The sequence below is a fragment of the Astatotilapia calliptera genome, chromosome 14 (genome assembly GCF_964374335.1).
Source record: "Astatotilapia calliptera chromosome 14, fAstCal68.1, whole genome shotgun sequence".
Taxonomy (NCBI): Eukaryota; Metazoa; Chordata; class Actinopteri; order Cichliformes; family Cichlidae; genus Astatotilapia; species Astatotilapia calliptera.
The window spans coordinates 34,489,191-34,514,900 of record NC_137435.1 but is presented as its reverse complement, the minus strand read 5'-3'; the positions used below and the strand labels follow the sequence as shown (position 1 = coordinate 34,514,900).

At 43.7% G+C, this 25,710-nt stretch overlaps 1 protein-coding gene across 5 annotated transcripts; it reads right to left on the bottom strand.

Moving 5' to 3' along the window:
* Positions 1–1,098: 1,098 nt before the first annotated feature.
* fam131ab (family with sequence similarity 131 member Ab) lies at positions 1,099–19,894 on the bottom strand. 5 transcript variants are annotated; one of them, XM_080288594.1, is made up of 6 exons: positions 19,427–19,894; positions 14,964–15,103; positions 9,166–9,259; positions 8,895–9,077; positions 3,674–3,805; positions 1,099–1,980 (listed from the first exon to the last, which is right to left on the bottom strand). In XM_080288594.1, exons 3-6 carry the CDS (start codon positions 9,233–9,235, stop codon positions 1,322–1,324), a joined length of 1,044 nt encoding a protein of 347 aa, XP_080144720.1. In that variant the 5' UTR covers positions 9,236–9,259; positions 14,964–15,103; positions 19,427–19,894; the 3' UTR covers positions 1,099–1,321. The 5 variants fall into 5 exon arrangements, with proteins under 5 accessions (XP_080144720.1, XP_026048502.1, XP_080144721.1 ...); XM_026192717.2 differs by having other exon boundaries at positions 1,177–1,980; positions 19,330–19,468; XM_080288595.1 differs by lacking the exon at positions 19,427–19,894 and adding an exon at positions 18,692–18,840 and having other exon boundaries at positions 1,177–1,980.
* Positions 19,895–25,710: the final 5,816 nt, after the last annotated feature.

The window sequence follows — 25,710 nt, the reverse complement described above, 5'->3', positions numbered from 1 at the left end:
AAACAAGCTCTTCACGAGGATCATGACAAATGGCGATAACAAACTGTATCACAGTATCCTCTTTTGAAATAATTTTTTTTTGTTCACATTTGAATGTTTTTTTTGTTTGTTTGTTTCCCAGTAGACTATATCACACAGTGATAACAAAGAAAAGGAGAAATCTACAGCCACGTTAGCTTCGTGCAAAAACCACATACACTGGCACGCCGCATAGGCGAAGAGATCAAAGCAAGACAACGCATACAAAAATATAGAAAAATCTCCAATGCAACTTATCGCTTCACAGAGGAAAAAACAAAAAAACATATCTGTCTGTTTAAGACTGCGTGGCTTCCTGCTGAACACCCACAGCCACTTCAGGACTGCCAAAATTCTTGTGTTTTCCCTGCAGGAATCCACAGAATCACTCAAAATATCCAGAAGCCAAAGCTGATCATTATGGCGGATGCCCATCATAATGACGTTTGGAATAATATGAACAACGACTGTCTGGGTGATAGAAAACTAGTACAATAAAAACATATCATTTCTGTCATATCATCTGTGACAAATTTGTTTGTTTGTTTGTTAGTTTTTTTTAACTTTGTTATTTTAAAATACATACTATGTCCTGTCACTTTGAAGACATTCCCAGCATTTGCTCATAATTGGTAGTGACAGGGATAAATAGTTTGGCATACTCAGCAAGCCATGCCCAAAAAGGATGCTATTTAGTCTCTTGCAAAGGAGGGGGGTTTGGGGGGAGGGAGGAAGGGCAGGTCCCAGGATGCAATGTCAACCTGCCCTCCTGTGGGAGACGCTGAGGTGGGAGGGGGGAGATGGGCAGGGAGGGAGGGGGGTTATACAGAACAGCTGAGATTACAAATCGTGCTCAAGACCGGGTCAGCCCAATGATTTCAGCACTTGCAAAAAACATGCAAATAGTAAGTCAGAGTTTTGGACTCTCAGTCATTCTGTGTGCCTCGGAGCGGCGTCTGTTTGCTTCACAGGTACAGAACAGAGCCGAAAACTGTGAGCGTCATACCCACGAGTCGGTCGCTGGGCTGCTTCAGCAAGTCCAGCACACTCGCCGCTTTCACATTGATAAGAAAAAGGATTGTTTGGACGCCTTCAAAGGAAAACTGACGGGAGACGTGGGATGAGGACAAAGCAGTTATGAGGAAATGCTGCAAGTAAGGCAAAGACGGATGATTTAATCGGTCCAAGGACAGAAAAAAACCCAACATGCTCAGAGGGTGACATTTTTCAGATGCCATGAAGGGGGCGAGGGAGTCTTTCGGAGGGTGTGGAGGGATTCAACACTGAGGCGAGAAGAGAGGAGTCACTGGTTGTTTGGCTCTCCTGCCCTCTCTTCTTCCTCCTCCTCCTCTTCGTCCTCCTCATCCAGAGAAACGACACCAGAGGAGGCCACGTCGGACACCCTCCTGCGAGGGTCGTAGTCGGGCGGGTATTCCACCCTGTTGCGCTCCGCCTCCACCTGGCACACGGTGCTGTCATAGTCCTTGCAGGGGGTGTCATCATCCTCACCTGGTGACAGGTACGTGTCAGAATAAGACACTGAGTAGCAAGGCGAGTCCTGACCCCCACAGGGCCTGATGCCCCGCCCTACCACTCCCAGGCTTTGGAAGCCACAGTCTCCCCCGCCAGGCCCGCTCTGCCCCACCCTCTGAAGTCGGGCAAGGAGCAGCTCCTCCCGTCCATGCAGCGCTGACAGGATCTTTGCAGCAAGCTCTGCGGCGTTGCTGTGGGAGTGGGTGCCGCGGTGGCCTCCCAGGTCGCGCAGCAGCGGGTGCTGCTCATCCAGGCTGCAGAGGCTGGAGCACAGGGTGTCAGGAGAGCCTGCCGTAGGGGAGGGCTCTCCACTGCCACCTCCCTCTACACCTCCACCTCGACTCTCGCAACAGGGGCTTCGGAAGCCGAGGTGTTGGCAAAGCTGACTGTGGATCAGGTCCTTCAAGTAGGGAGGATAAGATGGCACATCTAGAGGGAATGACACAGACTGTAAGCATGAAGTCCTGAAGGAAGAAGAACAGCGATAAGATAACATTTTCAGTTGGTTTTTGTGACTGACTGCAGAATCAAATCAATTTTTTTCCTCATTTAAAGGAACCCTATGGAGACGTTTACCACTAGAGGCACTCTGGAGCTATTGTAGTTTTGTCATTTTGTCATTAATTTTTATTTGTGTCTTAATTTTTTGTGTTTCTTTGTTTTAAAATATCATGATGACATACCATTAACTCTAGATTGAGAGTACACACTAAAATGGCAATAACGGTGGTGTTACGTCCTCAGGGTATGTAATAAATAATATGATTATATTATATTATATTATATTATATTATATACTGAAACTAGAGGATAGAAGTAAAGTATTGATCTGTTTGTGCTAATATCGATCCAATACCAGTAGCAGCTTTAGTAACGATACTATCAATATTTGGCTCAATCCGCCCACTTCAACTAAATAAACTGCAACAAAAGTAACAAATAAATGCATAAATAAAATTAAAATGTTAAAACTAAGCACTGGGTATAATGGGATATAAACTGCTGCCCCGAGGTTTATTTTCTTGTCATTTATTCTAAATGCCACGCTCCCTGCCAACTTAAGTACTTTCAAAAACACAAGTTACAGTTTTGTATTAGACAACCAAAAAACAGTTTATAATTTGATACATTTAAGCACTGCAACTTTTCAATGACAATCACAGTAAGCTTTACTATAATCTCAGAGTAGAAAAATAATGAAATGAAGTTTAATTAACTATGAATTTACTCTCTATTAATTATTGTTTTTTTTATAAAGTGTTACGAAACACACATGCATTTTACTGAACATGTATTTATCTCCATAGAGTGCCTTTTAAACAAACTCATGTTTCAGAGTTTACTGCTAAAAAGACACAGGAAGTTAAAACACCAGCATTCTCATGTTAGAAGCTACTCAATGCACAGAGTTTAAAAATGTTAAAAAGTTACTCTTTAAATAAAGCCATGCAATGTCCTGCAAATATTTTTAGTAGAAATACTAACATGGCATTATAAGGATGACAAAATGTGATTTGAGTGGAATCACTGTGGAAGCAGCGGAGGTCGGGATCTATGCAACAGTAAAATGAAGAAGTCGGTTTCACAGTGTCACAAACTCAGATCACATTTCATGTAGAGCTGATTAATATCACAAACAGGTTTGCACATGTGGAGCTGTCTTCACTGAATGGTCTTTGCCCCGGGGTAAGAAAACATTGATGATCATATGAAGACATAGATGCAAGAATGAGGTGAACCTTATTAGCTGCAGTACGGGTTATTGGTGGTTCCGTGTAATCAAGATGAAAGCTGTGGTGAACACGAGCATGCACGTACACACTGCCTTGGTCAGATGCACTCTGTGTATTTATAACCTGCTCACACACCATCCTCACACAGACACTGTCTCTGCTGCAAAGGAAATGATATTAAACATGCAGGAGGGATATCAAATTGCACCAAGGAACCAAAAAAAATGTCTGGAGAGGATGAAAACTAGGGCACTGGGACAATGAAAGACACAGAGACAATGAAGGGGGGGAGTGAGGAAGAGGGTGTGTAACAGGGTATTAGGGAGGAAGGGCACAATATGAAGGAAGTAAATGTGATTTAGTGATTTAGTGTCTGTGTGGGTGCTTACCTGTGCTCTGTGTGGTGGGCTCATTCGCAGGCAGGTAGTCTTCATCATATGAGTCATCATTGGACTCGTCGCCATCCACGGAGGACCAGGCCCTCAGCTTAGCCTCTGCAATGGCAAACTGCTCCGCCACACCTGCAAACACACACGGACACGCATGAGCTACACATGCACACAAGCTATGACATGATTGGCATAGTAACAAGAAGGAGCAGCAAGGCAGTGAGCCTCCACGTCATGTAGCTGATTTTAATTGGCAGGTCTGACCGAGCAACAAAGCACACGGCGCAGAATAAGAAGGGACACAGACTGTTCTCCTTTTGCAGTAAATGCTGTTCGGCAGCCATTTAGCTCGTGTACTTCAAACAGATGTCACAGAGTGTGTGACAGTGTTGTTATGCAGGTTGCATTCCTTCCAGTGCCGAGGAGACAGTGAGTTGGAAGAAGCACAAAGATGAGAGTCTAGCACTGGCTAAATGTGTTTGCCTCTCATAATAGCAGGAAAGATCCATTATTGATCAGCACTGACATTTTTATTGAAATGACAATGATATCATTTCTTTATAAAATTAGAAAATATGACACGCATGTCATGATGCATTTAATGCATACTCATGATGGCAGACGGCTGTACATGTGTGTGTGTGTGTGTGTGTGTGTGTTTGAGTTTGTTGTTGATGTGACTCAGCAAGTGCCAGAACCAGTAAGCTATAAGAACCAAGTGACCAGTCACCAGTTATCATCATCAGAAGCTGACCAATCAGAAAGCCCTTTCTCTGTTTTCCTCATCATGTCTCTGCCCACTCTCATCATACCTTTCTTACAAATGTCTTTCTTGATAAAACACTCTATCCACTCGCCTGCTCATGACTACTGTTCAATTGTCTTTCATAGTGCATACCTGCCCCTCTCTTCTTATTAGAATTTCTGTCTCCTTCGTCTCCATCACCTCATGTCTCTCTGACTCTCTTTCTCCCTGCTCAATGCTCAGTATTCGTGCGTTGTCTCCCACAGAGAAAGATCGATGATCTCATTCATCTTTCACTGTAACTTGGCCCTGAGCGTCCTCACAAACACTGGCACATGTACCAGCAATAGAAATAGTGTGGGCTGCTCTTTACTTGTCCTTTCAAAGTCTTTTTATAATTCCTTTAAGCAAGCATTAAATACAAGCTACAATAATAAAAGAACTTTAATAAGAAAAGTAAACATTTAGTTCAGATCAATAAAAATAGTATTTCACAAAATATCTATAAGGTAAAAAATACCTTATATGTGTTTAACTAAAAACAAAAATATAAAGTAAAATGAACTATAAGAAAACAAACTATAAATAAGTTAAAGAAAATGAGTACAAAATTATATAAAATATTATTCATTATTTATTCATAATGAGAATTATTAAATGTTATAATTACATTTATTATTAATTATCTAATTAATTATAATTTGTCTTTTGAAAATCTGAATATAATTCAAGATGCTAAAGTAAATTGACAACAGGAAAGTAAAACAAATTATTAATTATTAAATGTAGTTTAAAAACTACAATTTACATTCATTTGTAGCAAAATAGTGTAATGGAGGGTACCACAGGGTAGCATTACAATAGGTGAAGCACTTTACAACGTAGCATAGCACTGGGTAACGTAGCACAGAGTAACATAACGTAACAAGGAACAATAGCATAGTGTAAAATAACATAGTATAGCGTAGCATAGCATAGCATAACGTGCAATGTGTAGCGTGATAAAGCATAACATAACGGAAAATAGCATAACAAAGAATAATAGCATAGAGCATAGCGTACATAGTATAGTATAGCGTAACCTGACATAGCATAACCTTTCATAATGTAACTTCACCTCGTTGGCGTAATATAAATCTGGCCATGCAGCTACAGTGCTGGCAACAGAAACTGGTCTGGACTCACTGTAATGAACACATACATAGTTTGCCACATTCTTCAATGATATTATATGGGGCGATTGTGGCTCAAGAGTTGGGAGTTCACCTTGTAATCGGAAGGTTGCCGGTTCGAGCCCCGGCTTGGATAGTCTCGGTCGTTGTGTCCTTGGGCAAGACACTTCACCCGTTGCCTACTGATGGTGGTCAGAGGGCCCGGTGGCGCCAGTGTCCGGCAGCCTCGCCTCTGTCAGTGCGCCCCAGGGTGGCTGTGGCTACAATGTAGCTTGCCATCACCAGTGTGTGAATGTGTGTGTGAATGGGTGGATGACTGGATATGTAAAGCGCTTTGGGGTCCTTAGGGACTAGTAAAGCGCTATATAAATACAGGCCATTTACCATTTACCATATTCTAGGCACGTGTGAGTATGGAGATACTCTGCAGGATTACCTGCAAAGAATTCATGACTGTGTGTGTGTGTGTGTGTGTGTGTGTGTGTGTGTGTGTGTGTGTGTGTGTGTGTGTGTCTGAGCATGCTGGCAGAAGTCAGTCTATCGAAAGGACAACCCCAGCAGCTCTTTCAATTCTCAGCACGCCTCCTACACACATACACAGAAGTATATTCACAAACACCAGTGTGTTCTAGAGTAACTAGTTCAAATACGCACTAAGCCCACCAAATGCTCACTTAACACATTCGCACATGCCTGCTTAATGCATTAACACACTTGCTGACATTCACACAGTGTCTCCAGTCACCCACAGTAGCACCATAACAGACTACAAGGTGAAACTTGATAAACAAATAAAGAGAGTCAGCACAAGTGGCGGCTCCCTGAGATGAAGAGGAGTACAATGTGTAGTAATATCTCTCCAACAACTACCCCCACTGCTTCCAACTGTAATACAGAAACAAAGAAATGAATGAAATGATTTGAAGCTTTTATGTTTACATGCTGTTATCTACCGTTTAAAACAAAGCAAAAAAAACACTCTCTGGTATGTATTACAGTTAGCTGGCCAGGATCAACTAATACTATACAAATATAGTACTGTTTGAACTATATAAATAGTACAATATACAAAGAGTACAGGTTTAGTCCTGATAGTGTGTTGATCTTATGTATGGATATAATGCTTTTAGGTACCTCATCAATACACGTACACAAGACCATGAGATCACAAAGACAAGACGGATGAGTAAACAGTTAAAGAGGACAGAAAAAAAGAAGGCAGAACAGAGGAGGCACAGAAGAAAACCGCTCTGTTACGGTGCCACTAGCCGGGAGCAAAACCTTACTGTGCAAATTAACCTTGAGAGTCTGCATTGCAGGGAGCGAGCAAAAGAATAGAGGGAGAGTGGGCAGGAGGGGCAGGGTGAAAAAGATGGAAAAGAGGTAAGAGAAACAGAGGTCAGGGGGAGAAACATTTAAAGAACGGACAGCAAATAGGATAAGAGAATAAATACAGGGGACAAGAGTGAGTGAAAGAGTAGGCAAAGATGAAGTGAGTCAGGGAAAGAAAGAGGAGACAGATGAGCTGTGGTGAGTGCGCTCTCTCTCAGAGGAACATGAGAGGAGGAGGAGAGTTAAAGACAACAAATGCTAACATGTGATCAGTGTCTGGATATCTTACCTGACCAATGACATTTGAGCCTCCTTGTATTTACACCTGGTATTAATGAGTGTTCTTGTTGTCTCAGTTTTGCCTGCTTTGTGATTACATCTCAATATTCAAATTAGGAAGGCAGGTGTGACTGGCTGTGGAAAAACAATCAGGCTGTTCCAGGAAAGCTCTACTTACCTACTCGACATAAGGAAAATAACATCTTAACCGCGGTTATGTCATTAGAGTTATCTCAGCTCGGGCTAAACTCACTCTGCATTACAAACAGCTAAAGTGCACAAAACTGTAAGCTCTTGTGTTTTGATTCAACTTTTGGAAGTCAGGGAATTTATCGCCACATTGCCCGTCTCATTATACAGCAGTGCTGTGCAGTACTGCAGCTCTTTGTTGTTCATCTGATACCAAGTAAATATGGGAGCAGCATTGACAATACCAATACAGATACAGATACTTTTAACCTATAAAGGCAGCTTATATAGCGGAGAGCAATGTGTCAGTATTTATGAGCTCAAGCTTCACTAATTTGCACATTTTAAACACATTTTAATGACCACTAAATCACTGTGATTTACTGCAATTACTGTGATTAGTACACAACAAAGTACACCTGTCATTTTATCACGCATTTTGAAAATTAGTTTTTTTGGAGACCTTGAATGTTTACATTGGGTCAACGTCTGTTGTTTAAATGTGCAATAGGCTATAAAATAAAATAGATGTGACAGTTTAACGCAATTTCAGTGAACTACAAATTGCACTTGGAGGACAGAAGCAAAGTATTAATACTAACGTGCTAGTCGTGATCTGACACCAATACCTGTGTTGGTATCAATACTATTGTTTTTCAGATCAATCCGCTCACATCCACTGTACAGTGTGGCTGATTTAATCCTGTTTGAGATCCAGCCACAAACCACTCTTCCTTCACGTGTTGCAATCAGCAATTGGTGCCGCAATGATATTATTAACGTACGTAACTCAGGCAAGAGATTAATAATAATAATAATAATGGATACTTTATTGATCCCCATGGGGAAATTACTTGTTTTTCTCTGCATTTGACCCATTCACTCAGTGAAGCAGTGGGCAGCCCACTAAGCAGGCGCCCGGGGAGCAGTGTGTAGGGACGGTACCTTGCTCAGGGGTACCTCAGGGTAGCCGTTAAGTGGATTCGAACCGCCGACCTTCCGATCATGGGGCGACCACTTTACCTACTGAGCTATCCCTGCCTTTCCCCGTGTTTACCTGATCACACTAACAGTGACGATGTTGTGTTTGACACAGCATTAGATGGAAGTGCTGGGGTGGAGGTGGGTTGCAAAAGCGCTTGCACAGGATGTAGGCTGAAGCAGCTTAAATAGCTGTGACATCTGAGTACTAACCAGCCATCAGCTGATTGGGGTTGATGTTTCTGTGAACAGGTCTTGTTTAATGCTAAATTGTACCTGCAGTGATTTATTGAAGTTCATGAGCATGCAAAACTGATATGCCGTAAATATAGTCATCATGAGTTTGCTGTTAAATTAGCCTACATTTACTCTTATTATGGTTTCTTGTGTAACTAATGCTTCATCATGACGTTTTCATATGCCCTCTTGCCTTAAGTCATTGTTTCAGTTTGTTACCAGTGCCTATGTAAAAAACACTCTCTATAACTTTTTATAATACATTATAAGAAACACAAAATCTTACCAGCAGCAAAGCGTGCCTCCTGCTCTCCTTCAGTGAGGTCAGAATAGGAGTTGAAGTCTGATTCCAGGGCCGCTGTAGTGTCTATAGGCTTGCACCACCCTTTCCACTCTATTAGATGGGCTACTCTGCCCTGTGCCATGGCTGTAGGCTTCGTCACATGGTCCTTGACCACCTGGGAAATACCTATATGCCAAATATCAAGGATTAGACTGCAACATGACCTCGCAACGATCAGGTGTTTTCACCATGTACGATATCATGCAGCACTCACCATGCAGGGAGGATCGTGCTAACGCAGCAATCTCTTGAATAGTGAGAGCTCTTCTTGATTTTGGTAACATTTCAATGGTGTCGTCAACATTCACCTGAAACGGCAGAAAAGAAAAGAAAAGAAAAAAAATAAGAGTGAGTGAAAACTCATACAGTAGCTCAGCGTGAATGTGAGCCAGCTCTGAATACATCCTGCTATGAGTCACAGGAGAAAACACAGTGCTGCCTTTTGATAGAGAAGGAACTCCTGGATTCAGAGTACAGAGTACTACTACAAGCCTTTGTGAACTGAAGAATTTTCTCTTTACACACTTTAATCTGTGTTTTAATGAGTTGCACGCTGCACACCATCAATAATGTACAGCAGTTACTCCAAAGCTGGACTGTGCTTATGTTTAACCGACTTATGTAGCACGCAATAGCAAGTTAAATGTCCTATTTAAGCACTCTGGATGAGCATAGTGTTTGTTGAAGGGATGAAACAGAAGTTGCAGAAAAATACTTGATGCTTGGTCGCACTCACGTTAGCTTTAGTGGTTTTGCCTGCTGGCTAATTAGCAAACTAATAGTTCAGGTAACTGAGAAGATGCTTCTACAATGGAGGATTTAGCTATGCGGCTGCAAGAACGGAGACTGTTGAGGAAATGGAGCATTTCTATGTGTTTCACTCATATTTATTTACAGATTATCTCCAAACAGCTGTTACCCAAGTGAAGCCCTCCAGTGGCATCAACTCTGTCAGGTAGATTTTTATTTTTTTTGACATAGTTAAAATTCTGTCTGTTTAAATGTGTGTGTGTGTGTGTGTGTGTGTGTGTGTGTGTGTGTGTGTGTGTGTGTGTGTGTGTGTGTGTGTGTGTGTGTAGACAGGTAATTTCCCCATAGAGAATTAAGAGAACCAGACTGAAGACAAAAGGATGGTCCCCTTCCTCCCTCCACCCCGTCCTCAGTCAAATCTGTCTGCTCTGTAAACTCAAACCACAGAGGGAGTATCGGGTGTTGACAAGTTCCTTTGTCTGCTAACTTTTTACAGCACGACCTGTACTCACGTGGGAGCACGTCAGCAGCAAGGGCTGCATGCTGAGCTAATGCTCCCACGTTGTTACTTGATATGGGTCAACACACTTGGCTGACTGAGCAATTTGATGATTTCTTTTGTAAAAGGCTGAAGAGGATCTCAACAGGTACAGGTTGTCTCCAATCCCACTGTGACTCACAATGGAGCTGTCTGATGCTCTAGTTTCAATCATCTAAAGGAACAGCACTGGACTACTTGACCTACTATGAAAGCCATATTTCCCTTCCTTGTTGCAGTGAGTCACCAGTCTATGCAGGGTGCATCTGATGTGCAACGAACACTGGTGATGAAGTTAGCTCAACACAGGAGCTTCACCCTGACCTTGTCGTGTCAAGTCCACTTAACCGCAACAAAACAGCAGTCTGAATAAATGAACAACAAAACTATCTGTCAGAGGGGCGCTGTCACGGCAGAGGGGATCCCACACTCAAGACGTGCTAATCCTCCTGTGTTGCAGAGCTGCTCACAGATCGGAGGGAGGATAATCCGGAGGAGACGTGATACATGGCGTCAAGGAGCTCTAGAATAACATATGATGTTGGGCTTAAATTGGAAATCAGAAACGACCCACAGCTAAATATCTTATTTGCTTTCAAACAGCTGCTCTGAGAAAGTCTAACATGGGAGGATTTTATAAATCATTGGAGAAAATCCATCTCAAGAACTCATGTCTAACCCTGCCTCATGAATCTAAACTTCATTTCACAGCTTGTTTTTTTTCAGTGGAATATTCCATGATGATTTCAGGGGGATATCACTACCCCAACACGATGCGCTTTTTCTTATTCTGATAAAGAACACATGCTTTTGAAAAACATGGGTACAAGCTCTCTGCTTGAGCATGATCATGCTGACTGCCGACTCTGCTCCTCCACCGACTCTCTCCCTCCCTGCTCTCCCACTGCCCCACTGAACAGCAGAGTGAACACGAAGACATGAACCGTACTCAGAGCAGACAGGGTGCTCTAGACTGCTGTGCAGAATCTTTATTCAGTGCAACGTAGCACACATTTATATACCTCAGATATTTTAAATACAACTGACTGAGTTTTAATGTCAAAATCCTTCATTTTAAAGTTTCATGTCTGCAGGTCAGTGTACTGGCTACTGTAAGAACAACAGTGCAAATACGCACGTACACACATCACATCAGAATCCATAAAACCTCATGGTCTACTGATTGCCAGCAGCAAAGAGGCTGCTCAGGTTCACCTTTGGCTTTTAAATCATTGGTTAAGTGCTGTCTGTGTGAGCCGTGGCCTGGAGACAGCACAGAGAAAAATGCAGCGGACTCATCAGAGCAACTTGCATTATCAGTGCCTCTTTAACTGCATCACCTGAAAGCCTGCACACTGAGATAAAAGCATACTGTGAGGTTTGATTCCTTTGTTTTTATTTAGTTTTTTCTTATTAAATTTTTTACAAAGATTGTCACTCCATTAAAAAAAAAAGTAGCCGTTGCCATACATATATCGAATAACTGCCACCAAAGTACATTTGCTAACACAATTTTTTTCAATCTATTTGAAATAATGGTGCCATCTGTGATTGTCTGATTTACCAGTGGAGAATCCTGTGCTCTTATTTTGAAAGTTCTGTTGCTGTTAAACCAGCTCTTCTTGTCCTGCTGGGCTTGTTATTGCGGTGGCCCTGGATATCTTTCAGCTCCTCCGTCAGGATCTGGGATTCCAACTCCACCATCTTGGACTGCAGTTTGTGAAAGGAGTTCTTCTTTGCCTGTGCTGAGAGCTGGAGGACCACTCTTACCAGAACCTGCAGCAGGTCTAAAAGTGGTTCACAGGGCAGAACTAGGGCTACCGCTGACAGCTGCAGTACAAGATGGTGGAATTGAACCCATTATCTGTCACAAAATACTTGGGAATTCAATTTTTTGCAGAGGAGAGCCTTACAAATGGTATTGTTTATTCACCACAAATAGAATCTAAATCTGTGGGGAAACACTGGAATGTGCTGCATTTGCTATTGTACCTGTGATTAAGAACCTAAAGTGGATTATTAGGCTTACCTGTTTCACTGGTCTGCAGTGACACAGCCACAGAATAACATAAAACAATGCCCCAGGTTTTCCAATAAGCCTGGCAGAGAAGCATTTTACAGCCATAGCTTCTGTTTTATGGGCTAATTGAGGTCACGTCACAGCAGAAATCTAACTTGTACCATTGTACTGGCCAACTGAGTCAATTACCCTGTTCTTGTTTACCAAATGTCAACCCCTTCTTCTGCCACCCATACATGACAAAAAAAAGTTGAGAATTCAAGCCCTCAGAGCTGTTAGTGGAACAGAGCGCTGTGGCTTCTGCTTCCACTTGTGGAAAAGAACCTGAATATTTTGACACGCCACGTTTCTACCGTCTTCCTCTTTTCTCACCCTCTCTCTGTCTGTTAACTTTTCCACAATGGGAACATTTCTATGGCAACCAGTCACCGTGGAACAATTCCTCCCGGCGTGTCTGCGTGCGTGATTCACCAATGATGTCACACTCAGAACACCAACCGACAGCCAGATTAGAGACTCTCACACTTGGCGTCCTGCTTTCTTTTTACAGTAGACGCTGTAGCATTAAATAGAAATGTAGGATGCTGAAGCAGGGTCTGTTAAATGTGAAGCATTAGAGCACTTCCTCTGTAATATAGATGTGTTGAGCTCAGCAGTCCAGCCAAGCTGTCTCTCACAGTCTCCAATGTTCAATATCAGGCCTGCCCATGAAGAGCGAGAGGCTCCATTTCGTAATGGATCACTTAGATGCCGCTAATCAGTGCCTGGCTGGCTCTATGCGACACATCTTATTCACACCCAGATGGTATCCACTGACAAAACTGGGCAAGGTGGATTCATCATCACTCTTGTCATCTCTCAGCCAATTATGAGCCTGCTAACTCTCACTGCTGTTGCATTAAGTAGCTTGCTGTAGCTGAACCCCTTCTTCGTTCCTTATAGGAATCTTTTAAATAGGTCAAAGCATCGGGGTCACATAGATTAGTAGATTCACATTCAAGATGATATTTGCAAAACTTCTCAGAGAGAGCCGCTGGACTCACCCAAATTCCACTTACCTCCTTTTTTTAAAATATATGCCTGCCACACAAGGGCATCCCCCAAGGCTTTTTAGTTCTGCGAGAGAGCATGTCAAGCCGTGAGTCCACCTGTATTTTCAATTGTCAGATCAGAAATACAGATTAAAATGTGCAAATGTGTTCATCTTGGCTTGGGAATTCGAATGAACATCCAGGCAGATGCTCCAGTTGGGCATATGCGGAGCAACAGCGCTCTCAGTGTACTAGCTCTCGTGTGCAGAGTGAGGGACCTTGCACGTCACTGAGATTTCATTTAAAATTCCTCATTTGAAAGAAGTAGCCACTAATTACCCTGAATGGCTTGTAAAATCAGTTGAAAACCAGCTGGTTAGTATCAGCAACAGCTAAAAAGGAGAAAAGAAGCCCAGGTTGAAATGCACATTACAGACTTGGGTGGCTTGATTAATAAGGTAATTATCAGAGCAGGAAAGGTTGAGGAAATCATTTTCCGCTTCATGTGGGGAGATGCAGCCATATCTGATAGTTGCTTCTGCAGGTTATAATCCACCAGTTTACTTAAAACGTGGCCCAGACCATACGTGTTCAGCCACAATTGTGCTGCCAGAGGTGAGCCTTTTAAGGCAGAAGATAAAAGAATAACACGTGAACTTTTGCAGCAGCCTGCCCTTTCACCCTGTTAACAATCTGCATCAGATAACATGACTGCCTGTTAGAACAGAAATAACAAATCAGCGCGAGAAGAGAGGAGATTACTGAAATACTTAATGTCAAATATACCACCGCTACATCTTGCATGACTACATCCAAAGTAAATACAGGACCAGTACTGCTGATAGCAACACTGATACTGATAGCTTTAGTTTATGAAAGCAGCATATATAGGGGGAACAGTGTGACATTATTTATGAGATGAATCATCATTAATTTGCAAATTCCGAACACATTTTAACGACCGCTAAATCACTGTGATTGTGATTACTTTCCATAATAATAAATTAACAAGACAACTTTCAGCTTTCAGTGTATTTTGAAACTGGATTTTTGGAGACCTGGAGAGTAATGTGCCATCTCTACAGCCCTTTGGGGTTGTTTAAATGTAATATAGGCGAAATGACAGTAAACACAAAAAGATACAGTGCACGTCTGAGGTATATTTTTCCATTTCAGTCCTACTTTGTTAGTATCAGTCTGATACCAATGCCAGTACTGGTATCAATACTGTGGATATTTGGACAAATTAGGGTGAGATCCTGCTTCTGTGCACACTAGTTCACTGTTATGATTCACTGGCAGACTTGAGCCATTGTTTCTTACACCTGTGAAAATGGTCTATAATAATCTTATTATTGTCAATGCAGAACCACTTTCCAAAAGAAATTAAGGTGCCGATAAAAGCTTTTGAATCTAATTAAACACATAGGCTACATGTCCATTTTGTAGAGTAGGCCTGGTCTCTTTAAACGGCGCTGCACCCTGCTGCTACTACATTTAATGTGACATTGTCTTCATTTGAATCGCCATTAGTGCCCATTAGAAAGCACTCAGAACTGTGTTTAAATGTCTAACGTGAACTCTAGCCGAGCTATCCAACAGAAGACACTGCACGGGGTCGTTATGTCACAAAAAACTTTTTTTTTCTATGATAAAGAGAGAATTAAGGGCACCTCGCTGAAGTCCAGTGCGCCCAAAGGTGCTGTCAGTATCAGCCTGCGCGCCAAGGAGGTCCGCGTGCTCCCCAGGAGCGCTAGGTCAGACAGGGAGCTTGCCGCGCTCCAGTCCACGCGCAACGAACCGTCAACCGCCACTGTCAGGAGGAAGAGAGCCACGTGAGGATTATATCAAATGAACATGTCAGAAAACAACTCCACGCCGCATTCTTGCTCCGTAAAGCGTTGAATAGCGACATAAATAATAAGCAAAAATGTGACACTATGACAAAGGCCACAGTAACGTGGCAATAAAGTGTAATTAATGATTCGTAACGTGCTTTTTTTGTCTTCTTAGTACACTGGAGTTTTAAGGCTTAAGCTAACCTTGTGTGTTTCAAAGTTTCAGTCACCATGCCAACGTCATGCCTCCAGAGGGACCACAGGTCGGGCGCTCAGGGGTGATGACCGTATAAGGTAATGTGGTGTTCGCGTCTCACTAACTTTGCTTTTGTTTGTTTTATCGGAAAAAAATTTAAACACCGAATTTCCCTTTAACTACCAAATTCCTAAACACGCTGCAGTAAATACAATAAAATAAAATTGAAATAACGACCAGTTTTAAAAAGTAATAACAATAAACCCGAATGTTAAATAGTACAAATTTAAATTGAGGCCTTAAAGGCGTATTTACTGTAAGTGCTTTCCTCCTTATGTAATGTATACAAGTGTTGGGCTTCTTTATTGCAGCGCATCCTGAGGCTATAGTAAGATAACAAGAGGCGGGCGGTGCATACATTTCCATGCACTTAAAGCCATGCTATGCCATGCACACGTACGGTTCTGGCGGCAGCTCGGGCCTGTTAGATGTTTCATAAAGTCGGGTCTACTTTTTCGGATGAACTGAAGCAGAGAACATAAAAAATGAAATTGATCAAATTAAAAACTAAAAAAGCAGGAACCAAGGAGCGTGTCTTCTCGTTTGTTTTGTTTCGCTTTTAAAACATATTTTTTTACGTCAGCCGGCTACGTCACGAACAAACAGAGGCAAGGCTCCGACTACGTGAAGGGCAAATGTCACCAAGCAACCTTCTGGTTGCAAACGTCACGGAACCGCCCGCAGACACGTGACTGTCCGCTTGATTGGGCGCGTTTAACCTTTCCATCATCTTCCCCTCTCCGTGACCTCACAGACAGAGAGTGTGTGTATGGGGGGGGGGGGGGGGGGGGGGGGGGCATGTAGGACCAAAGGTGCTCGTGTGCACGCGGCGCTGCGGAACATTTCAGCACCAGGACAGCTCCCCCCAACTTTGCATCGCTCAGCGTCTGCGTCCACGTGCACGCCCCCAGCCCACTCCAATCTCTCCAAATCAGTTCTGCACAAACGCGATTAGGAGGCGGGCCTTTAAATGTCAGTGCCCAGCTCATCTTTCCGACCCTTCGCTGCAGGGGAGGCGTTTCTAGTTACTGCCCGTAAAAAGAACAACTCGCTCGATTAGTCGCCAGCGCCCATCTCAAATATTGAATCCGATATCAGTCACCGGACTTCAGCAGTTTAGCGCCCCGAGCTCATGTTGCCCACCTGCTGAATTCAATATGCGCTGTTTAATTGGGTGTGATGAGATCGGATGCCCGATCGGGGGGAGGAGGGTGGGGGTGTATTGTATCGCTGAATCTAGGCCATCTTTAGTCGATGCGAGTATTGTTCAGAGGAGTGGAAGATGCGCACGTGCGTGTGTTCTGTGTAGTTTTCAATTGAGTTCCAGACGGTCATTTGAGCCTGCGTGGAAAGCTGTGCACCCTCACTCTTTTGCATTTGACATACACATGACAGCAACGAATCACCGGAAAGCCGCTCGGCGCCTGAAACCGAGCCCCGCACGCTGAGATGTTTGTTGATCAGCTTTGCTGGCCTTTAAACCCGCACGGTTGGTTTGAGCGACATTGCACAGACACTCACAAATGCGTTTTGCTTTCAAGCTTGCATTGGGCACGTCGCGCGTGTCAGATCAAGGCTGCGGTTTAAGTCGTGGCTGTGGATCAGAAATGCATGGAAGAAAAAACAGATCCACAGACACTGGTGATAAGGACGTTTACGGTCTAAAGTTTTTGGACCACTTAAAGCCCATGCGCACTTCTTACCTTACATTTATACTGCGAGACAGCCTTTTCTCTAACAATACAGCCTCAGGTATCAGTAGATTTCTATTAGAGTTTTAAAATACCACAGATAATAAAGTAACTAAAGCTTTAAATTAATGATGTAAACAGACTAACATATAAATACATGTAACTCACATTAACACTGTACGTGACTGTACCACGTTACATTCCACCACTGGAAGCACTAGTCCTCTCAGTGCTTCCGTGAAGTGGGCACTGGAAGATTAAGAGCATTTCGGCCTTTAGAAGCTCACGTTTGGAGCACGGCCATGACTGCGGGTAAGGTGGATGGGACTGGGGTCTGAATGAAAGGAAAGAGCACAGGTGGTGTAGGTTAGGGTGAAGAATAAGACTAAAAACATGTGGCGCATTTCTTATGAGGGGGGCTCACCGTTCTCCTCCGCGTGGGCCTAATTTGCTCTTTTTTAATCTTAATTAATCTTCTTCCCTTGACTGTGATCTATCTAAAAGGCAGCCTCAAGCAGTGTCTCCTCTCCCCCGTCACAGCAAACGAGCGCTGCAGTCTCGGCTTTTATTTGTATTTATCTGTTAATTGTGCTCCTAGGTCTCTGCTCGCACTCGGTCTCCTTCCTTCTCCTTCTCTCTCTCCCTCTCTTCCACCGTACTTTCCGTTGTCGTGGAAACTGTAGAAAGAGAGACCTCGACCGTGCATCTTTCCCTCTCTTTCTCTTCGCTTCTCTGGTGTCTTCGGGCTCTCTGACAGACTTATGAGCCCATCAACACAATTAGGTCAAGACCGGTGTGATGTCACACACGTTTATCCACAGAGTGAATGTGAGATGTGAGAGGCAAACAGGTGGCTGCTGCCTTAGCTGCACTCTTTGCTGGATGTGCGGGAACACCGTGTGCACGTAGGCGGCAGACCTGTGTGAGGGGTAATGGGACCGGAGAGGGGTCGGGGGGGGGGCATGTCATGTCAGTACGCACTCCGCGACAAGTAGACAAGGGGACATCAAATGACGGGGGGGTGACCATTTCCACTGCTAATCATCTGAGTGCAGCAGATGAAAGAAAGCGGGGTTTAAACGGCTTTTTGTAACATCTGAATCACGAGGAGGAAAAACAACCACCGCGTCTGTTTACGTGTGGAGAATCGAGATCGATCAAGAATCGATGGTTGGATAGGTGGTGGGTTCGGATTTAAATTAATGGCTACAGAGTGGGAAACCCAGTTGGATAAATACACAAAGGTGGTGGCGGGCTGGAGGGCATCAGAGGTCGGGGGCACAGAGAACCGGGGGGCCCTGGGCAGCATTTAGCCGCCAGGCGAGCGGATGGGAGACACTAGCGGCAAAGGTGTAAACAAGCGTGAGAGCAGAATAGATGTGGAGGAAACAGGGAGCTTGTTTCTTGGCAACAAGCAAATGACCCGCCGCTGCATATGTGCCCCAAGATGGACTGATCCTGAGTTCCTTTCTTTCTTTAGGGAGAAATTTTGACTTTAATACCAAGAAGAAAATCACCCTGATTCCAGTAAACAAGCTGCCTTTTAAATCAAGAATTTTTCTTCAAGGTGGCGTGTGCGATCGCATGTATTCAAGAGAAAAGAAAAGCCATCCTACCTTACAACTGAACTGGCTCAGCGCGGTCAGAACCATCTTGTCCAGATGAGACTTTGGATCAGAGGAAATTAAAGTTAAATTAAAAAGAAACGCCGTTTCTTCCTCGATGGTGTCAAGAGCACCTCTGCTTGTCTTCTCTATCTCTGACTGGCGTGCTCACCCAAAAGCTTCTTGCAACTCTCGTAGCATCGCGATGTTTAGGCTGCAGATTCTAGCCCCCCACCCCCCATCCAAAACACGCACACACACACACACACACACACACACACACACACACACACACACACACACACACACACACACACAGAAACGCAGTCCTGCGCTCACACGCGCCATTAACCTCTGATAGAGTTGAAATTCCAGCCATGTAAAGCGCTCTGTGTCCACACTGAAGCTCCTTTACTGGCGTGCATATGACTCAGCAGCAATATTATATGCCTCCGCGACTCGGGCACAGCATGCTGTGCGTATACAAGCACCGCACCGGTCGGAAATTCGCTCTGTACCTGCGAGAGGCTGCAGCAAAAACATAAGCGTAAGAAAAAACAAATAAAAATAATAAGCAGGCTTCATTCAGCGTGCTTTCTTTTTCTCTTTCTTTGTTTTTTGAATGAAAGCAAATTCAAAATCTTTCTTACCAACTGGCGCTTTGGAGCTGATACAGCCCATATTTGCAGCTTCATGTAGAACCGCAAGCTATTACATGTGTTCCCCCCTAACAGTCGCGGAGCGTACCTCACTTATCTCTGACTCTCCTCCTTCGGAGGCTCCGCTGGGTTCCGGTACGAGGCGGCAGCGCACTGCTGTGCTCACACCGCTGCAGCGACGCCGAGGGCGGGGGGGAGTCCGGCCATCACTTCCTCTCCCTGCTTTCACTTTCTTCTGTTTTTAACCTGCTTCAAATCCACACACATAAAGTCTTTGTGCAGCTTTGCTGTTGCTTTCTTCTTTTCCTTCTTCTTCTTCTTCTTTATCACTTGAGTCTCTTAGACGAGCTCTACGTCACCTGTCGCAGGGTCGGGTCCTGAGGTTCAGCACCACAGAGGGCGGACAGCGCTCTGTCTGGGGGCAGCGGCATGCGTTTCAGTCCCAGCCCGGCAGCTGTGAGGGTCGAGTTCTCTCGGCTCGGTCACTGCCACGCCACGCTGTCAAAACAGATTCCCGCGCGTCACAGAACGAACCTTGGGAGGCACACACATTGATAGAAAAATCCCACGCTCGGCCGCTTATATACGGCCAAATCTGAGTTTCCGCCTTCGAAGTAGAAGCGGAATGAGACGTGATTGGCTGGTGTCACCTTACATGCCAGCCAACATGAGGGAGGAAGAGAGGGAGGAGTTAGCAGCGCGCACACAGGAGGAGGAAGGTGTCAGATGAGGATTTCATGTCTCGTCGTCTGTGGAAGAAGCACGATGGCAAATCTGGAACGTGTTGCATATGTCATCAGGTCTAAATAGGGAACGCGCACAGTGTGAAGCCTGGCGCAGGTTGTGATGTTACGAGAGCGACAAAAACCCACTTTTCCACCGACAGTCGTGGGGTTGGAAAGGTCGCGTTGGGTCTGTATGACCACAGACTGCATGTTGGTGTAGCAATGCAAACGTCCAATAACAGTAGCTATTTAAAAAAAAAAAAAAGCATGCAAGCAAATGGACAACTTTCCCGCACAGTCTGGCACGTTTCCGAACATCAGACCCACTTTCCTATACGCACAGCGCGCAGTGGTCCAGCTGCAGGCTCTCTGTGACCTCCAGCTTCACGCATCCAAATATAGGCAAGATGTCAAAGAAAGAAAAAAGCCTGACATTTGTGCTCGTGCATCCTCAATCCCAGTTACCCGTTATAGAATCGTGCATGGGCAGAGAGAGTGACTAGAGCAGGAGAAAGGCATGTTGTGACCTATTTGTAAGCGACCCAAACCTGTCTCCAAGCGAGCAGGTTGGCGCTCAAGCATCTTCCCTTCCAATTTTCTCTTAACGCCCACCAGGACTCTAAACATAGACCCAGAGCTGCTGACCCACGAGGCCGCTCTACCTCCACGCTGCGCCTGTTACCTCATATGGAGGAACAGCTCCATCATGGAGCTCTTTGAAATTCGTTTTCTATCCATCCCCCCCGAAAAAACGCCACGAAGAACGTCATGTAGAGATATTATCCACTGGATCCTTTATTTATTTATTTTTTACATGAAGGTAACTTAAAGGCTATTATCTATAAACTACATAAATGTATCCTGTAAATCAGCACTCCTTTCCAGTTATTTTGTCAAATAGGGGCACATGGGAAATCAGGAAATTGAATCAGGAATAAATGCCTAAATAAAAACTAAATACATAAACAAAGAAACTTGGACCTGGTTGAAAATAAAAGTAGTTATTTTAATTATTGGTTATTTCAATGGTGGCTGGATCTCATCTCTCCATGAGCATGGATTAGGAAGCATAAGGTGGTCACAGACCACACAATTAAACTATGGAGCAAAATGCAGACTGATTTCAAGTGTAAATACTCCTCATTCTGCCAAAAAAAAATGTAAGTAAAATATCTATGATGGATACATGATACATATTATGGATCAGCCACTGGACACCTCGAGCTCCGGCTTTACCTGCAACCCTGCCCCTCATATGCAGGCATGAAGGAAATGTTAGTTCTCTGTGTCTGGAACATGTGGAACTCCGACAGCTTTAGGAAAAGTCGCTGAGACATTTACTTTGTCACTCAGTTGGAGCTGTGCAGGAATACAGCCTGACTGTATGCTTCACACAGATCCCACGGGAGCATGTCCAATATGAGCTGTGTGCCTAAAAAGGCGCGACGGACACATGAGTGAATGGCTCGGTGTCATCATGAGAACATCATGGCTAAAAATGACCAACTTGTTATACAGTAAACACAAAGAAAGTGAATGAGAAACATCAAAGCATGATGCCTTAACATGTGCGGCATGTGTCACTTTACTCATCACAGAGTCAAACCGTGGGAGGACCGCCATTAGTCACACGGGCCTTTTTTTCCTTTTTCTTTTTTGCCTTTCTTTCTGCACGTGCACAGTCTTCTCGTGTTGTGTTATTTTTTACAGTTTGAACCGCAGAAGACTGCAATCTTCTGCACCCACTCTCCCCGCAGTGCAGCCCTCATCTCATAACACACACCGAAAAAGTTGCGGCAAATCCATACAGTGTGATGGGCCCTGTGCCTACTGTAGCTAGTGCTCTAGCGCCACCGAAAGGACGGCTGGTACACAGGCAGCTGTGGGAGCTGTAGGAGTGCGGTGAGAGCCTGTTGCGCAGTACAGTATGTGTGACTGCAGAGCAGTCCTGAACAGCTTGCGTGTCTCCTTTTCGTATGAGAACTAGTATCAGAAAAGTTAAACAGTTAGGAAACATGCAAGCATGTGTTAGAGATGTTTAAACTGATTAAAATGGACAAAGTGTTGTACAGACAAGGCTGCTCTTTTCATTGAAGCATGTGAAAACACAACTTGACACATTTTAGATATAAAAATGAAGATTCAGAGTAAAGAAAAACAGGCATTCCAATCACATTTATTGTTGTTTTAATACCTGTTGTTTAGACATCTGTGATAGAAGCGGCAAAATGTCACTAAGAAGTTGGAGATTTTACAGTGTTTTTGTAGGCTATTGCAATCGTCACGTTTCCCTCTTTGATCAAAATGATCTGGATGATCAAGCGCATTCCACCTTTAAAAAAGGGGGAAAAAACTAGGGCGTGAACAGGATATCCATTCTGTTAAAAGAAGTGATCGTTTGTGCTGTGATCAGACAGAGAATGCCTGTTTAGAGAGAGCAGTCCCCTCAGCTGAAGAAAAATGTAGCCGTCCTTTTCTTCAGAGAGCCCACGACAGCACGCAGAACACAAGGCGAGTGATGAAACAGAAGCTTTCTGCCAGCTTCAGGCTCTTGGGGCTGCAGATAAGAAGGAGATCTTGATAAAAAAGCTCAGCAGATTTAGTCTCATGCAGTAAAATGAGGACGAGACGGCATTGTAGAGCTTTGTAGAGCTGCCTTGCTGATTAAATGAAAAGCAGAGAAATGACCAAGAGACAGTTCTTATGTCCCAGGTTCTTGTTGCTGCTGTCTCAAGCTGTCCCATCCCCTACTGGGGGCTTTATATGAGAACCACTAAGCTCTGGAGAAACAGAGGATCTTTGATTATGTTGTGTTCTATTGATTATGGTGATATTGTTCATATGCATTCTTCTGCCACCACCTTAAAGCGTCTTGTTGTATATTCCAGTGCACAGTTTCATCACACGTGATGTCCCTTAATGTGAAAAGGTGGAGTGGTCCTCCTTAACAAAGAGCAGGGAGCAGCAGTATAACAACTTTTTCTTTTTGCTGTCACCACCACAAACAGCCAGGTTATCTCTGTTCTCTGCTTACATTTAAATACAGTGCAGCGTCAGACCACAGCTTACTGTAACATAGGTCTTAGAAAAACACAGGTTTTCACATTCTGTGTTGCTTACCAGTTGAACAAGCCAAAAACTTATGAAGTCCCATCTTCTGATTACATAATCCCTTTATGTAATCTGATTACATAAAGTGTTATCTGAATGTTTCTGCAATCACACTTGCACAGCTTCTAATTCTGAAAATATATCATAATGATTGTTTGTGCATTATATGTTTCTCTGCCTGTCCATCCATCCATCCATCCATCCATCCATCCATCCATCTTCTTTTGCTTATCCAGGTCATGGGGGCAGCAGCCTAAGCAGATAAGCCCAGACCCCCAGCCACCTCCTCCAGCTTGTCTGGGGGAACACCAAGGCTTTCCCAGGCCAGCCGAGAGATATTATCTCTCCAACTTGTCCTGGGTCTGCCCTGGGGCCTCCTCCTGGTGGGACATACCCGGAACATCTCACCCAGGAGGTGCCCAGGAGGGAACCGTGTCAGCTCGTGACCATGGGTGAGGGTAGGGATGTAGACTGACCGGTAAATCGAGAGCTTTTTTTTTGCACTCAGCTCTCTCTTCACCACAGCAGACCGGTGCAGCGTCCACATAACTGCACCCGCAACACCAATCCATCTGTCACGCCTAGAAATTCTGTCCATAAAGAAATTCTGTCTGCCCCTTGTCCTTAGACTTTATATGTTTGTTTTGTGTTGTGTATGTTTGTGTACATGGGTTTATTCTTAAGATATAAACTGCAAATCTCAATGTGAGTACATGCTGAAGATAGGGACACACTCATATGTCAGTTGAATATCAATGCTGGATGAAGTTTTCTTGGTTTTCCTGCTATGAAAGTGGGATAAAGAACAGCAGAAAGTGCTGGTGCTGGAGCCTGTTCCAGCGGTCACAGGATGACCAGCAGGGTACATCTTGGACAGGTCACCAGAACCAGTTTAAATTAGGTACCAAACTATAATTTTAGGTTTGATGCTGTGTAGCTTCATGCTGCTTTGCAGCCAAAAATATCAGAAACAGCATGAACCTTTGTTATAAGGCACAATGGATCCATGCTTTCGTGTTTTTAGGTCAACCACAGCACGTTCAGAGTCACTTAAATCAATTTTTTGCTGGAGCCTATCCCTGCTACCATAGATGAGAGCCAGGGTACACCCTGGACAAGCTGCCAGCCTGTCACAGGGCTAAAACATAGAGACAACATTCACATCTATGGGCAATTTAGAATCACCAATTAACCCACAAACCCCCCTAAATGTATTTGTTAGGTGTACCTAACAAAATCAATGGTGAGTGTATGTGTGCAGAAGGAATAATGGGTACAAATCAGAGCCAAACCATTAAATAAGTCTAAATTTTCATCACATCTAATGTTTATATAGAGTATTGGCACACATTAATCATTACATATGATATCAGAGAATGTATGTTGCAAAAGGAGATATTGTCCCTGTTTGCCATGTCCTTTCTACTCATTAATAAACCTCACTTCCAGACAAAAGACAAAACGCTTCGTCTTGCATCGCCTCTCAAGCTGTTGAGCTTCTCTCCACCATATGATCTGCAAATGACTTTAATGAACGTGTGGAAAAGATGAGAGCAGGCCCGTCATCTAAAACAATGATGATGGCCTCAGGCCAGTCTAAATGAGTACAGGGAGAGTCAAAATCAGGTTTCACAAACTCCTAACCCCAACAGATGTCCAAAATAATTACTGCAATCTGTCTCCCAAGGATAAAAATAGGTGATCTTTACATATTTTGCAATATTAATGGACCGCTGTAGTAATGTCATCAAACCAACCCACCTCAAACCTCAATTAGCACTGCGGATGTTAGAGAGGATCAAAGGAAGAAGGAGGCATTTTCAGACTTGTCTCCTAACTGGTTATAAAATTAGTTATGAACTGGAATAATAGGCCTATACAGTAACAGGATTCTTTGGTGACTTAATGGGTAAATATGAAGACATATAAGAATATACAGCGCTAAGTAATTATCTTATGTTTAAATTCATATCCAGTACCACCAAGATAGACATCTTTGTGGTCTTCAAATAATTTTGTGACTCTACAGCAGCCAAGCAATACAAAAAACTATCTCCACCCACAGGAAGGACAAGAAACCTTAAAACACTTAACAACAAAGCCCGGTGTTCTGGGAATCCATCCTACCTGGAAAAACATCCTACCCAATGTTTCTGCACATGCGCACAACACCAAGGCCAAATTAACTACTTTTTCTCTCACCCATCCGGAATACTTCTTAAGGTTATGGTTATGGTTAGGTGTAGGGTTAGGTTTAATCGCAAGTCACCGTCAAATTATAATACGGGTAGGACGTTTTGTCAGAGTAGGATGGTTTCTCAGAACACCGGATCACAATATCACAGAGCCGGTGTGGGACTAGATGAAAAGACAGATGACACTGATGCAGTTCTCCAAGATGCTTGAGAAGCATTATGAAAATAGTTTGATGTGTTTTCATCAAACAATGTGTTTTCAAAAGTGCAGTAAACAGGACTTGTATGAAGTTAGCAAATAAAAGCTATTCATTGGGGATACTGAGCTGTTCAAAGCCAGA

What these genes read in the sequence shown, in the direction of transcription:
- fam131ab (XM_026192717.2), bottom strand. Translation starts at nt 19,360, where the DNA reads ATGGGCTGTATCAGCTCCAAAGCGCCAGTTG. An exon ending in GCGCACTGGACTTCAGCGAG is followed by an intron (nt 9,260 to 14,963) that starts GTGCCCTTAATT and finishes CTGCCGTTTCAG; the next exon opens with GTGAATGTTGACGACACCAT. An exon ending in GGAGGCACGCTTTGCTGCTG is followed by an intron (nt 3,806 to 8,894) that starts GTAAGATTTTGT and finishes GTGTGTTTGCAG; the next exon opens with GTGTGGCGGAGCAGTTTGCC.